General features: G+C 43.7%; 1 protein-coding gene across 10 annotated transcripts in view; it reads left to right on the top strand.

The window, feature by feature from the left end:
• The window catches only part of hyd (E3 ubiquitin-protein ligase hyd), a 141,334-nt gene that overhangs the window by 33,880 nt on the left and 91,654 nt on the right, over positions 1-15,800 (top strand). For 6 of the 10 annotated variants that reach the window (XM_075695785.1, XM_075695783.1, XM_075695786.1 and 3 more), the window contains 8 exons: positions 3,742-3,952; positions 6,646-6,800; positions 9,681-9,875; positions 11,423-11,504; positions 11,760-11,885; positions 12,067-12,142; positions 14,797-14,850; positions 15,501-15,685. In XM_075695785.1, coding sequence (XP_075551900.1) covers positions 3,742-3,952; positions 6,646-6,800; positions 9,681-9,875; positions 11,423-11,504; positions 11,760-11,885; positions 12,067-12,142; positions 14,797-14,850; positions 15,501-15,685 — 1,084 coding nt within the window. The remainder of the gene's footprint in view (positions 1-3,741; positions 3,953-6,645; positions 6,801-9,680; positions 9,876-11,422; positions 11,505-11,759; positions 11,886-12,066; positions 12,143-14,796; positions 14,851-15,500; positions 15,686-15,800) is intronic. The other 4 variants (XM_075695788.1, XM_075695787.1, XM_075695789.1 and 1 more) reach the window with 1 other exon arrangement.

The following is a 15,800-nucleotide window of genomic DNA, read 5'->3' as shown; positions in this document are numbered from 1 at the left end:
TGTTTTGACAAAAATGTGCTATCATTACGCGAGTAGGTATGGTACACGAGAGTACCATGTCATGTCGCTAGGAATCGGGTCACCAAAGGTGTGCGAACTTTAAGTGTACTCGCCAAAATTATCTTGATGCGACACAAACTGCAATGGGTGGAAACGAAAGTGTGTATCTTAGTTAGCCCTAAAGTGACACGTTTCACTCCATGAGCACTCTGCAATGCCAGCCTAGATAACAGTGCGCTGCAGCCTTGAAGGTCGTGCAGTACTGTTGCACATGCTGTACTTCGATGGTATTTGTTCAGTGACAAAGTTGCAAAGCTCGTGGTAAAAAATGAAGGCGGGTGCCTGGCTTTCTGCCACGTTGTGATACCGTGTGCATGTCAAGTCGCAGTTCACAGCCACTCCTGCCACAGTTGCTTTCCATTGCTTTTCTTCTATGTGCAATGGGTTTGTGTTGTGTGATGGAGCTGGAAGTCTGTGGTGTGGGCCCCACCTAATACAGTAAAACCTCGTCAATTCTCCTTTGGCAGTTTGAAAAATTGCAAAATTTGAACTTGTCCTCTGGGCCCAGCAGCCGTATTCATTATTTAATGTAATCAAACTCGCATTCATTCAGGTGTACGTGGCTGCACAAAGGTAAATTTGGACAACTCTAGCTTAGTGAGTGAAGAGCACCGCAAGTATATGACACAAGAAAGCAAGAATAACGCTAGCGTCCACTCAAAATGAAGTGGTGCTGTCTGTATTGCAATAATCATCAGCAAAAATCATGCATGAATGAAAGCAATGCTGGAACACTTCATGACTATTTGGACCTTTAACTTTTTCATTACCGCGAGAAAACGGTCATTCTTTTATAGGTCTAGGAAAAATTTATTTACCACTTCAAATAATATTCCAGCACACATTGAAGCATAGCATATTGTACATAATGAAATGCTCTTTCCAGAAAGATATGTTGCATAAAAGAAAAATTTATTAGGTAACACAAGAAAATTCTAGAAAGTGCCATTTTTGCTGCCAGTTGATAAAAATGACAATGAAAAAATATGATATCTACAAAAACATTAATAACAAAGGAAATTCAGAATATACATTTCAAATATAAATAATCTAGGAATAGTATCTGAGAAAATAAATGCTCAGTACACTGCTGCTCTTCGGATACAGAAAAGAAGCTAAGAAAAGCTAAGAAGTAGAAAAGAAACTAAGACCAAAAACTGCTTCATCGCTCGTGCCATGCAGTGAGGCAGTTCCTGGATTTTGTGAAGCATAGGCGCATTCCTCACTTTTCCCACAGCACGGCTGATTTCTGTTCAGCTTTACGGTCCTCATAACACATTTTGCAGTTCTGCTTTTTTTCGGCATCTTCTGAGGATGGGGGGGGGGGGGTCTGATGAGAAGTCCAAGGAATTTACTTCACCAGTTCGTCGGGAGTCATGCACCTCTTTCCGGGACTGATCGCTCTCATCATAGCAGCATAACTACAGAATTATGCATCCAAGCATATCTGTTTGCATTTTTGCAGACTGCCTTTATCACCTCTGCAGTGAAGAAGAGCAGAAAGAAATCTCATGCTGTTGCAAACTGTCTTGCGCTGCTCCGTAGTGCTGGGCCAAGATGTGCGACGGGTGGCCTTCTTAGCGTGAACAAGAGTTTCCTTACTGCCAATGGCAGCATGTCATGGCCCTGCGAAGTATGCACCCTGAATATAATCAGTAGAGCACTCGATTTGCGCAGAAAGATTGGAAGATAGGCACGCAAAAGGAAGGAGACTGCTCACGGTCTTAAATGAAACTCTCCAGTGAGCAGCTGCGGATGTCTCAGGCTGACTCAAAACCTTGTCGCTGTCTGCTTTTCTGTCATCTTCGGAATCATAACTCGAGTCGTCTTCACTAAATTCAAGTGTGGGTGCAGCATAGTTTCAAGCGGGATGCTTTTCTCGCGACGCAGCCGTATGGGACGACGCCATGGGAGTAAGTTTCGATAACTGCAGTAGCTCTAAAATCCCTTGCCAGGATTTTACGAAAGAAACAAAATCTAAACTCTTGGAAACTGGTTGAAAATGCCAGGTCCACATGTTGGACATGCTGCAGATCTTCAGAAAAAACACTTTTAGTGGAATAAAACAACTCAAACTTCAAACCAAAGCTCACTAGTGGACAGCTGGCATTATTTTCGGGTAATTATCACCACTCAGCACTGTCGGATGACAAAGCCGGTGATCAAATTTAATTCTTGACTTGCTAAGAGTCATTTAATTACAAAATTTTGATGCTAGTGCAGCCTAACCATGGGCGGCATGCTTTCTTCTCGAGCATGCCAGAGGGTGACAGCCACGCCCCATTTCGCTACTACATACGCACATTAGTTCCCAAAAAGGTCTGTTAAAAATCACAACTTTGCCAGAGAGGGAAAATTTTAACTGATTCTGAAAGTGCAGTGCCTGTAGTAACTACTGGGTGGGCTTAAGTGGATGAGAAACAGCTCCAAGATGTCGAAATCGGCTACTTAAAGCATTAATCACCACTGATCGATTTGAATAGGCGTGGTAACGAAAGAGTTAAAACCTTTATTCCTGCTTTTATTGCCACCCATAAGCCTTAATTGGCCACATATATTCGAAGCTGCATAGTCGCCATCTGTGATTGTATCGATAACCATCACAGTTTCGTCCACAGCGGCTGCGGCAAACAGTAGTTTAGTTTTGAATCGGTTCGTGTGTCAGCCAAGTGCCTTCATAACTGCGTAGTTGCTGTCCATGATTGTGTCTATAGTGGCTGCAATTTCTTAATCAGTGGTTGCAGCAAGCAATAGTTTCGTTGACTAGGTGAGTACTTCGGTTGCAGGAAACAGTTGCTTCATTTTGATGGTGCAAAGCTGTCGAGTATGAAAAGCACCGGCTACATCACGATTTGCAGACAATCTGTGGGTGACCAGCGCACTGGTGGAAGAATAATCTGGAAGTGCGTGCGGTAGTAAAAACCATGTCTCATATCAAGGCATATGCTGCAGTCACACTGCGAATGAAGTCACGAGATGACGAGAATTGCAGCTTCTGCACAGCGTTTGTGCCAGATAGAAGCAGGATTTGCTCATTGATTCAATAAATAAAACCTTGTTGACATAGTAAGCATCTGTTTATTATTTTCTTGATACCCTTGAGAATTCAACAATTCTGTTCATTCGGATGTTTTTTTGACGGTTCCGTGAAATCCGAATTAAGGACGCTTTACTGTAGTGTAGTGAGTTATTTGGGGAGTCGCGTTGGTTATGGGCAGAATCGTGTAGCTAAGGTAACTTGGCCATAATTTGCCCACTTGGCTTATTCCAGGTGTGCTTTACTTTTACTAGCACTGTAGATTAAGTGACAAGCACGAGCAATTGTTTTGGAGTTTGGCATAGACCATGCATTCCTAATAGGTTCCTGAGTGGTTCATTAAGCCTGCAAAAGGCCATTTGTGTGGCCACTTGTAAGGTTCAGATAGACGGCCACATTTGGATTTGCAGGTTCGTTTCTGCTTACTTCTACTGGTTCTACTGGACACATACAAGTCACCTTGTGGTAGAGTGATGGAAGGTAGCGAGATAGTTGTCTAGATGTGTCTGGTGTTGAGATTGCTGTGCAGAGTAGATTCTGTCTGCATTGACTTTGCCTGAATTTTAACAAATCTTTTTTTTTTGTGTGTGTGTGTGGGTGGTCATTGTTCGATGATTCCAATCTACCCTGTTGTTTTCCTCCAGGTGGACGGTGCCTATGTGGCAGTGCGCTTTGGTCGTGAGAGTGGGCCTGGAGAGGATCCTCTGGCTGAATGTCGGCTGCTGCGTCGGGATGAGCTGCAGCCTGTGAGGGGATCAGCCACGCCCCGCCTTCCCGACTGTTTGCAGCGCATGCCCCGACGTGTCTGCCTGCCTGATGGAGTGCAGCTGCTGGCCATGGCTATCGACTCCCAAGGTACGAATTGCTGCGGCTGTATGTGTGCCTCCAAAGCTGTGCTGTCTGGCTGGAATGAAAGTTATTGAAGGAATGAGGTGGAAACACTTCCATAAGTTATTACTTCTTCCTAGTGAGACTTGGGTGCCTATTGTGATATACACATAATGAGTGCTCTCCTTTCATTGGACATGAAAAATTTGGTAGCTTTTAGGGGCACTTCATCCAGATTTTATGGTATCTGTCCACATGCTCTCATAATTATGTTTTTCTAGGCTAGAGTTGTTGGTAAAGAAAATTCTTAATCTCCGCCCAGGATTCAATCCTGGGTTACAATGTATGAGCCATTGTGGTGTCGTCATCATTTCAGGCTGCTGCTGTTATGCCAGCTGTCAGTGTTTAGGATGGTGACTCGCCTTTTTTTTTTTTTTTTCACAATGAGCTCTTTTGATAATTCTAAAGCTAGCTTTTTTTGTGAGGCAGTTTGCCAAGGTGTTGGGGACAGTCATTTTTGTAATCTGTACATACGAGCACTGTTAATTTGTCTTATTACATAGGAAATGTAGGCGCAGATCTCATAATGAAACCATGCACAAGAAGCAAGCCCCAGCACGTGCAGCTAGCACTTTGTGTTCATTTGAACCATGACCGGTGCCGTCATTAGTTGGGCCGATAAGCTATGCAGAGAAGCGTACTTGCGAATTTGGAAAAGGGTCTGTTAGTCGCACTACCAGGCTTGGTGCTGTTGGCTCTTTGCTTGGTTCATCCAATTTTGATACCTGATACCTTCCTGCAGTGCAAATGCCTGGCCCGCTCAGCAGTGTGCACACGAAAGGGTCGAGTCAGGTATTCAGGAGGAGAAAAAAAAACAGCTCCGAGTTGACGATATTGCATCTTGATGTTTGAGTGCTCTTGTGTGGCCTAATTTGGTGTGGAATGGCTACAATTTCTTGCAATATCTGCAATTTCATATAATTAAATATTTCTGTTTTGCACATTTGGTGCTACATCTGTCAAACTTGTAAATTCAAATGATAGTCAGTTTGACTTATGACCAGGGATCTCATTTTTTGTTGACAATGAACATCTGGGGTACATGCTGAATCTGCTCGGTGTTTTTGCATGTTATGCGAGTGAACATTTGTTAGCCTGACCATTGCGACCACATTTCGATGTGTGCAAAAAAAAATAATGCCGAAAACACCCAGATTTAGGTGCACATTAAGGAACTCCAGGTTGTCCAATTTCCGGAGTCCCCCACTATGGTGTGCCTCATAATCAGATTGCGGTTTGTGATTGTGATTTAAATGTTTGCGCCTACAGGATGCGGTGAGAACACAACAGCTGCATGTATAAAAATCCATCTCCCAGTTACAAAGTCCACTAGAATATGTGCTTGCATTTCCATATTTTCCATTGTTTGCAAGATTGGCGGGATTCGGGCTCACAGGGATGCTACCACTGTGCCAATCGTGCCGCACTGCACCAAGAGGCAAACTCTGCTCCATTCTGCTACATTTCAGCAAAATATGGGAAATCTGCACCGAAAGGGTTGCTTGCACTTTCAAAAACGGAACTGTGCCCTCGAGCGCTGTTTTACCGCACCATCTAAAGTGGTATGGCGTGGACTAGCAGCTGCATTAGCTCCGCGGTAGGCCGAGTCAAGGGATCGTACTGATGTTTCTTCGGTGGGTTGTTGTCTGTATTCTATACCTTCCACCCTGACACATGTGGGTTGCTTAGGCAACGGGACAACCTCAATTTTCTGGTGGCAGCGAGCAAATGCACTGGCCCCGAGTCAGACCCTGCGCTCCTGTACAAGCAATGTAAAATGGTGACCAAAGTTTTGGACGCTGTATGGTGTCTCTCTCAATTTTTCTAATGTAATGCGCACATTGGCACTGACATAGAGGCCGTGAACAACTTTTCCGCTGTTCAATATGTCACCTATTCCACACTTCTCTTGGCGTGGTGATTCCATGGGCTGAATGGCGAAAGCTCGTGTGTATAGGCAGAATGCTCCGAACTGAATTCGCTGATCACAGCCTAATCTGACAGCGTTACAGGTGCACAGTCAAAGGTCACGCCCTTATATCTTCAATTCTCAATAGTGCGCAATGCCCATCAAGCTGTGTGACTAGCGAAAGCGAACTGCTCCAGCAGTGCAGACCATCGCTGTACTTCAAATAGATGGTTGTCAGTGAATCACAGCACACGGAAAAATAAGTAAATATTTCATACCGCTGGCAGTACCTTTTTCTGATGAGTGCTCCAGCTTAAAGGATACATTTATAGAAGCGACATCACGCTTACAGTTTTCAAAATGCTTCTGAATTCTGCATGTAACATGTCCAAGGGCTTCTGTGCTTTACCACCAATTTGTTGCAGTCCACAGTAAGGACCGCAATAAAAAAAAGGAAACGGGGCAGGGTTAATTTCTAGTGTCTGAATTCATGAAACAGTGACCACTTACTGCTTTCACATGTGTTGCCCACTGTAAAAGTTCCATATAATATAGTTTGCAATCACTTTCATGAACCTGCACTGAAAGTCCATTTTACTGCTGCGAAATGTATTTTTGGCTGCTCCAAAAGCTGCTCTGAAATAAACTAATTGTAATTCCATTTATGATTGTGCCACTATTATCAAGTAATCATTTGCAAACAATGTTCTGATTCCTTGTGATCTTAAAACACATTTTTCTCCTTAATCAGGCATCCATGCTGTGGTAAAGAATGGTGGCCAGCTGAGCTACATGGTGTACAACATAGTGACTGGACGTGCTGAGCAGGACAGCCCTTTCCCCACCTACCTGCAGTCGTTCCTTGGCTTGGACCAACGTCAGATTTCCTTGTCCATTAGCGGAGAGGTGGGCCTCAAATGCTTTAAATGTTCATCCAGGTTTGGCACGCGTGCTAAAGATGTCGCCAGTGGATTCTGCTTACACAGAAGGGGTCATAAGGATTTTAAAGGGACGCTAAAGATCAACGCTGAATTTAGACTGGCAAAAGAAATATTCTTTCAAAACGAATTTCACTTGGGGCTCTGCATGACTCTTTGGCATTCCGTGCAGTGGGGTCGCAATCGAAGCCATGGTTACCTTTCCCTATGGGAGCTGTGGTCACATGCAGACCTAAAACATTGGCTTCCGACGGTCGCACTACATGGTTTGTTTTCATTGTAGGGCATTACCATGAGAAGCCAACATTGCTTATATACCTGCCTGTCGGGCTACAAGCTCACATCTTTAAAAAAGCCACAATAATTAGATGCCTTGCACTGTTCCGTATAGGGATGTTTGAAATGGTACATTAAGTAAGCTTTGTATGGCCCCAGGCAGCTATACCCAGTGCGTTATTACCCCTCCAGTATATATATATATATATATAAAAAAAGAGTTGCTTGCTCTCGTTGTCCCTACTCTAACAAGTTAAGTAAAATACTGGATCTAAAGCTTACTTGCCTGTGTATTTGTGTTCATTTTTGTGAAAATGAATGAAGACTATTAGTTCTGAGGCAAATAAGTAATGCCTTTATGCAATATAAGTGAGCAATCACAATTGACACTTCACAGCCTTTTCCTGTATGTAACTTCTACATGAATTTGTGAATTTAAGCTGAAATATTTAGAGGGCCAATAAATAAATAAGTAAAGCCCTGAACCAATATGCATTCTGACTAGCATAGCCATGGCAATAATGCAAAGAATACAAATATAATTTGTGTAAAAAACTCTTACGCTTCCTTACCTCAGCTAAAAGCAAACAAATGAGTACTTAGTACCAACACACTGATCAGAACTATGCACACAGCGGTTGGCATTTCTAGTGAGATGAGTGGAGATATTGGACAAATGTAACATATACAGCATTTCATAACAATATACAGTTAAACCTCGATATAATGAAATTCTAGATACAGTCAAGCCCGACTATATCGAACCAGTTTACATAGAATTATTCTGTATATCGAACAATTTCTGAACACGGTATAGTTACAGTGAGTATATATAGCAAAAATTACGCTTACATCAAATAAAGATAGCAGCGACTCCCGATATATCGACCGTCAAGCGGCGGAAGAGTGCCCCCAGAAGTTGGCTTTCCCTCGTGGTGGTGGGAAAACATAGCGGCACGGCTTCATCCAACCGTTCTCCTTATCCTGACCGCGCTGCCTCAGGCGAGGCATTGACATCCCCCTGGAAAAAAATCATCCTGTCCTGCCCGCAGCGCTTGCTCAGACAGCCAATTAGAGGCTCTTTTGCTCTCATCGTGCAAGATGGTGCAAGTACGAGTGGTCTCTCTGCTTTTCAGGTTCGTTGTGTTCGCGTCTTGTGGGCCTTCTCCCACAGTGTTGCCGTGATGAAGCCATTGTCGTGAAGCTCAAAATCATAAATCGGGTCGAATGCGGTGAGAAGTCGGATGTCACTGATGCGTGCAAGATTCCGAGGAGCACTCTCAGCACAATCTTGAATAATGGGGAGATTAGCTAAAGTGGCCAAACTCTCGACCCGGTGCCCGCGGCGCCCGACGCGTATGCATGCCCGTGTTCAAGTGGTTCATCCGAAGTTGCTTCAAGCGTGCCGGCCTCCGCGTGCTTGGTGATGACTGTAAATTCTGATAAATGCGACGAAGCCGTTGCCGCCAAATCTTTAGCAGGCTTATATTGAATTATGCTCTATATCGAACTGATCGGCGTTTTTTTGTGAGTTTGATATAGCGAGGTTGGACCGTATAACTTACTTTTTATAACGTATTGTCCGTAGGACACCATGTATTTAGAACCTCAATATAACAACAAAGTATGTTTGTATACGATTTCATTACAGTGAAAACACGTGATAACGAAATCCCATTACAACTAAATATTTTCGTATCTCCGGCGAACGCCCATAGGATTCAATGCATTTCATACCTCTCGACAATGAAGTGTCGCTGTACCACAATCTCACACCAATAAAATTTGCTGAAAATTAACCCCGCCTATTACCTACTCGCGCAAGGCTAGCAGGCTCCAAAATGTGCTCAAATGCAATTGCTTTGCACTAAAATTGCATAAAATACCACCACATTACACTTGCATGGGTGCCGCCATTTTTGTTTACAAAAACAGCCAAGCACTGGCAGCGATTGCATGCGCTGTAAACACGTCACAGCCACCATCTTGTTTGTTGATCGCCCGTTTGAAGCGGCACACATATTGCTACCGACATGCGACAATGGTTTTTGCACACGTAGTGCAGTGTGTGGTGTGCACCTCGGTGGGAAAAATGCAGCAAAAGGAAGAAAATCCACGTCCCACTTACGTGAAATTATTTTTGGTGCTTTAGAATGGCAGTCACAACATGGAGTGCCATGCATCAGGCCGTGATTGAACTATTGTCTAGGAATGCGCATCCGTTGCTTCAAGAACGCTGGTTTAAATTAAGATTGATGTTATTTTGTGTTTGAAATCTTATTTGTTAACACATTGCTGTTCCATAATCACCGACACACAAGCTGTTGCTGTTTTAGGTAGAACTGTTCCACACTTGTTTAATTAATGGGCTATGCTTCAAGAATACTGAAGAAGGACAGTGATACATTGTAAAAAAAATATCACAGTACACCTGTTTGTATTTCATCTAATAGATGAAAAATCTGGGTTATCCTTGAAGGACCCTTGTATAAGGGTAATATTGCAAGCACGTAATGAGGTCTCTTACAGAATTGTAAATTTTTTTTCTTAATTGCACATTAATTTCATGCAGAATGAAGCATTGACATTGCTGCGCGATGGAAACAGCACCATCTACCCTCTGGCCAAGGACTGTGTCGAGAGCATTCGTGACCCCCAGTGGCTGGATTTGCCTCCTGTACGGGCCCTGGGCTTGGGTGTACACCCACTCAAGGATGCTGCAGCCAACCAGAAGAACCAGATTGGCATTGTTGTCCTCGCGCTGGAGGTAGGAGGCCTTTCCTTGGCTGGTTTGTCAGATGTATAGTCACTCCTTGTGGAATATCTCACAGAAAATGTTATTTTAAGTGCCATATTTAAAGGGGTCCAAATCAACCCCTCAGGCTTGGTGAAAAACATTGTCTGCGGATAGCATACACTGCTGTGAACATCTCAGCCAAGTTTTGCAGTCGTGTGCGGTGCGTGGAGCTTGCAAGTGGAGCATGAAGTCTCCTTTCGCTGAAATGCTCTCATTTCAACAGAAGCCCGCTCCTCAGTCTTTTCTGCATGCTTATATATCTATAATCTATACTATATTGAACCCTTTTGCATTGAATTATGCTCTGTATCGAACAACTTCTGAACACGGTATAGTTACAATGAGCATATATAGCAAAAATTACGCTTATACCGAACAAAAGTAGCAGAGACTCCCAGTATATCAAATGTCAAGCAGTGCAGAAGTGCCTCCAGAAGTTGGCTTTCCCTCGTAGCGGCGAGGAAGTTTGCCAGCATGGCTTCATCCATCTGCTCTGCCTACCATGACCGCACTGCGTCGTGCGAGCCGTGGACACCCCCTTGCAAAGAATTATCCTGGCCCGCCCGCAGTGCTTGCTCAGATAGCCAATCAGAGGCTCTTGTGCTCTCGCCGTGCAAGTACAAGTTGTCTCGCTACTTTATTCGTTTATTGTGTTTGCACCTTGGGAGCCTTCTCTCGCAGTGTCGCCATGATGGCTAGCGTGAAGCGGCAGAATTTGCCTTTTGCCATGAAGCTTGAAATCGTAAATAGAGTCAAACGCGGTGTGAAGTTGGATGTCACCACAGCATACACGATTCCAAGGAGCACTCTCAGCACCATCTTGAAGAATATGGGGGAGATTAGGGCTGAAGCAGTGTGGGGTTCTCACCCGTGCTCTTGGGACAAAGGAACGAGAACACAGTAATGCAAACAATCACAAGGGCATTTATTGCACCTTTCATAGACTAGTGCCTGCTAGCTGATTTGCTCTCCACAAAACATGCCGATGGGCTTGCAACAAATCGCATAAGTCCGACTCACCGCGACCGGATAGCGAGCGAATATGTTTGCACCACGCTGGGCACCAACCCTGGTCGTTCGCGCGTACTGTCACGCGAATGGTGGTGCATTCGAACGAGGCCTCGCGAGACGGTCTCAGAAGCGTAGAACGTCCGCGCGCGCCACTGGCCGACCCCGAACCAAAGAGGAAGAGCCTTCTCCTTTCTGCGCCCCAGTAACCCCGCTGTTAGGTGGCGTTAGCAGAGCCACACTTGCGCCATTTCTCGCAATGCGCTTCGACCACACCGACTGCCGCGGGCACCAGGCCACGCGGTGAAGCCGGATTGCAGGAGACGGGAGTTATGCGGGAAAACAACATATCAGGGGACAAGTGAGTTGTGCATCCCCACACCCAATTGAATTTCTCACTGTCCTAATTTTTTCTTTTGTGTGGTTATTTTAGTTAATGCTTGCACATTTGTGCACTTATGTTTGCATTGTGTCTACAGTTGTAGATAACATTGCATGGTTTCATGCAGGCACAAACTCTGATGTCATCAATTCTCAGAGGGGACGTTGAAACTGTGCGCCAGACACTGTATAGCCTGGAGAACACGTCTGGTAAGTTTGAATCATCTACAGAGAGGTATATATTATTGGGCAAATGACGAATGCATTCACTTGAATTGCTTTTCTTGCCTGTGTGGGTGTGCGTGCATGTTTTTCTATTGATAAAGCATCTTGTTTTATGTTCAAAACCATGCTTTCCTTTTTTTCTCTTCCCAGAGGCTCCCCTTTTCTCCCATTACATCATTCTGTTTATGCAAGTACAATATTTGAGTTGCATAATGGCCCGTCTTAACGTCTGTGTTCTAGATACAGAAGCTGGTCGTGCAACACTTAACAGTATCCTCAACGAAAGATGGGATGGCAACCGCAACATACTTCATGCTGCTGTCTCAACCTGCTTTCCAACATCTAATAAGGAGAACGAATCTGGAGGTAAACATAACGTTTGGGGCTTGGGTCGGGCTGTTGTAGTGGTGTCCCTTGCTGTATAGTATTGGCATGTGCATTTTAAAAATGCTTTACCAATAGCTTCTTGGACATATTTTTTTTAGATATTTGCAGTGTGCATGAACACTTTAGATTCTTTAGATTTATAGATGTTCTTACCTTTCAGAAAACTCATCTGGTAACATGGACTCCTTGGATCTCCTCTCGTCCTCTTCAAGCATAGCTGTTTTATCGGGCCGCAAGTAAGTTGACGATGCACTGAGCACACAGATGTGGAACAAACTCATAACAGGCGGCCTTTATTTGTGCTTTTTAACTACTTATATCACCAATTAAAGGTAATAACCATAATGATAGCACAATGGTTATTGCTTTAAGTATGAACCAACTAGCCCAAGAACAAGTTCTGTTAAACCATCATTCTTCAACACAGGCCCTTTTCTGTGTTCCTCTCCTTTCTTTCGTATCAACAGTTTGGGTGATGTTCGACCCATCACCTTTCTTTTGCCTGTCATTAAAACGCTACAGTTATTGCTTTAAGGATGAACAAACAAGCCCAAGAATGAGTTCTCCTATACTGCTTAAAAGCTGTAAATGCAGCTATGCTTGTGCGAAATCAGTTTTAAAGTTTAAAGTGAAATCAAAGTCGATTGTAAGTACTGAATAATTTTGAAGTGAATAGTTCGAATAGGTGCCAAATTTGCATAAAACCTTTATGTAACTGACATGTTTTCAAATGTTAAAAAAAAGCTTTTGCAAAGATTCAGGGAGCTTCATCTCTGAAATCGTTTCTTTTTTTTCTTTTTCAAGGTGCTGTTAGTATTTGGATATTTTTATGCACAAACATTAGTTCAACGCAAGTGGTTGAGCCTATGTACTCGAAATTTTGTGATTGTTGAATCAGCGGGAGCACATCGCGGCTCGCCCATTACGCGGTCCAGCAGTTGCCATGCATCATCGTGATGCCACGACACCTGCAGTTTAAGCTGTGCTGCACAAGTTCAGTTTGGTGCTGTCTGCCTACATGCAAGCCTAGCCCATTCCGTCTAGTAGGCGCCCAGACGAACTTGTAGACATGCTAGCTGAAATTGTAGACTCCTCAGATGTGGATGTGATGCCGCTTTTACAGTCCTCAGTTCTGCGCATGATCCTGTGCCGGGCCTTTGATGAGCCACTCGTTAAGTAGCAAACTTATCGCGATGGTTTGCCACCTGCCATCAGGCATGCCAGTGGCAAATTTTTTTCATGGCAACATTTCTTTGCCTGTTAGGCCAAAGCAATGTGGCCGAACTACTGCTAAGTACTACTGTTTTGGCTGTGAGGCCAAAGCAGCAGTCTTTTTCGCCAAGTGTGGGCAACCTAAGTTATGGTTTGGTGCTCAGCTGACAATCTATTCGCACTGGCTGTATGAGTCTTGGAAAGTTCAGAAACCTCCTTACCAACAGAAACGAGAGTGTGAGGGTCGATTTGAATGGCACTGATGCTTTTCACGGCTGCCATTCTTTCGTCATTGTGCACATGGATTTTGTCCGAATAATTGAGCAGGACGCCGGGCAGCATTGAACACTTCGGTCACCGTTATACATTACTTTAATAAAGAAGGTTGTGGCGTTGCAGGGTGTTAAAAATAATTGAGGTCCGAAAACTTGCTTGGAAACTGTAAAGAAATAGTTTGCCTTAGGCTTGTTTTACCATGAGCCATGTAACAGCAATGTGACTTGCTCACCAAAACTCTCAATTCTACATTTTAAAATTCATGTTTGTTCACTTTGAACCAAAATAAATATCAAATAGCATAATGTTCATTTGAATATTAGAAAATATTGAATATTCTAACAAACTTGAGTGCTGCACTTGCATTAGTTCCTACCTCGATAAACAGACAACTCTAGGTTGAAATGCAAAAACAAGGTGTTCCAGTGCTGTTATTAGGGGTGTGCGAATACTCCAAATGTTGAATAACTAATTGAATACTGTTCTATTAGATTCGTTCTTTGAATTGAACAGTCAGTGTTTGAAAATATGAAATTTCGTTTAATGGTTTTCAAATTTTTCAAATTTCAAGAAATGGGATAAATTTTATTCAGGCAGTCTTAACAAACATAAAAAACGAAATTATGTAGTAAAGAACACTGAGTGTGCTATGTTAATCTGGGAGCCAGAATCTTTCAGCTAAACCGCAATCATTCAAACTCAAATATCACTCGTACCTTGCATTTGGCAGTTGGTATTGTTTGGTACTACATCTGGATGCTGAACCTTTGGAGTAAATCAGAGTATGTTTCGTTGAAACATTATTTCGTGCAGTCGTTGGATTCGTGAGTATCGTCATTATATTTGGCGTTGCACAGTAACCAAAACAATAATTTTCAAAGCCTGCTTTCATGTGTAAAATACGTAATAGAAGCAGCCATCCATATTTGACAATTGAAGCCCGGGACTGGGATTTTAGAATTCTTAATACTCTGCAAATGTTAAAAGCAACACCTAAGGTCTGGCTTTCACAGTCTCCACATGAAGCAGACAAAATAAGACAAAGGAATGCAAAAGAGGAAAGTAAATTTTTACTTTTGAAGTAAAGTGCGTGCCACTGAGAAGTCGCCAGAGTGGAGCGTAGCCTCTGAGGTTGCTAACACGTCGTGTTAGGCTTATCCGAGATTGGGTGATGCACTCGCGCCCTTGTGCCACTCAGTCTTGGCGCAGAGGCTCCTGTCGCCTAGGCAATCCCTGCATGTCCACAGCCTCCACCATGCTTCTGCAAAGCATCTTATACCATGTGGCTATATACAGCGCGCTGTTTCTTTTTCTGCTCCTTGTTCGTTCACATCGCGTGTCTTCCTCCTCCGCATTGCCCTCGTCGCCCTCCCCTCTGCTGCTGGCGCACGCTGTTGAGAAGCTCCCTCGCGTCATCACTTGTCTGCAGGATTTTCCAGCAGCGACCCCTTAACAGGTACTTCGTCTCGGCAATATAAGTGGTACACATACGCGTACTGAGTTTATGTGCAGGCTAATGGGAGTCAGAAGAGACTGTGTTATATCCATTTGTGCAGTACTGTAAGCAGTTACATTTAAGTGATCTGAGCTCTAAATAGCAGCACCATCAGCCGCGACCGTTCAAACTAGAGAATAAAAAAGGCTGCATTTTTCTCTGCAATTTCTGCTGACGATGCCCATTTCTGATTTATATACTAATTGGCCTACAAGACTTTTATCAACTTAAAGCTGATAATGTATCACCACATACGTTTTGAAGAGCCCCAGTATACAAACAAACTGCTTGTTTATTCCTAATGCTTTATTTGGGCTTTTAATAACTGCACTTCGTAATGTGCTACATAATGGAAGCAACTAGATGATGTTTTGAATACTGGGATATGAGCACGGTTTTACATTGATGTGAAAATGGCTGTTCAATATTCAAAAACTATTTAACATGTGATGTTTTCATCTGGCACTGTTCGATTGGGGCTCAAAAATTACTATTCGCACACCCCTACCTGTTATATGCTAATTTAGTTGCTCACTAGCCGATGGTACCCTTACGCCATGGTTGATGCCCTTTGTGCGCGTAACCCCTTGTGGCGCCTCCCCTTTGTGTAGCATGTCGCTGTGCGAGATGATGCGGAGGGCTACGTCGGCCGCGCTTAGCCTGTCGGGGCTGGAGTCTCAGGATACCGAGCGGGACTCGGACTTCCCCATCCCAACGCTAACCTGGCCACCCGAGCCATCAGACTCCTCAGCTTCCTCTTCCTCTCCAGGCAACGGTCGCAACAGCAAGGGCATTGGTCAGTGTCTACCAGCTTTGCATTCTTATGTGTATAGAGTGCAGTCCACTTATAGCGATGCCACATATGATGAGATATCGGTTATAACGATGAGTCGACTTAAGAGTGTCAGCTT

This window comes from Dermacentor variabilis, chromosome 6 (genome assembly GCF_050947875.1).
Source record: "Dermacentor variabilis isolate Ectoservices chromosome 6, ASM5094787v1, whole genome shotgun sequence".
NCBI lineage: Eukaryota > Metazoa > Arthropoda > Arachnida > Ixodida > Ixodidae > Dermacentor > Dermacentor variabilis.
The sequence above is the reverse complement of the archived record's forward strand: the minus strand, read 5'-3'. Positions and strand labels throughout refer to the sequence as shown.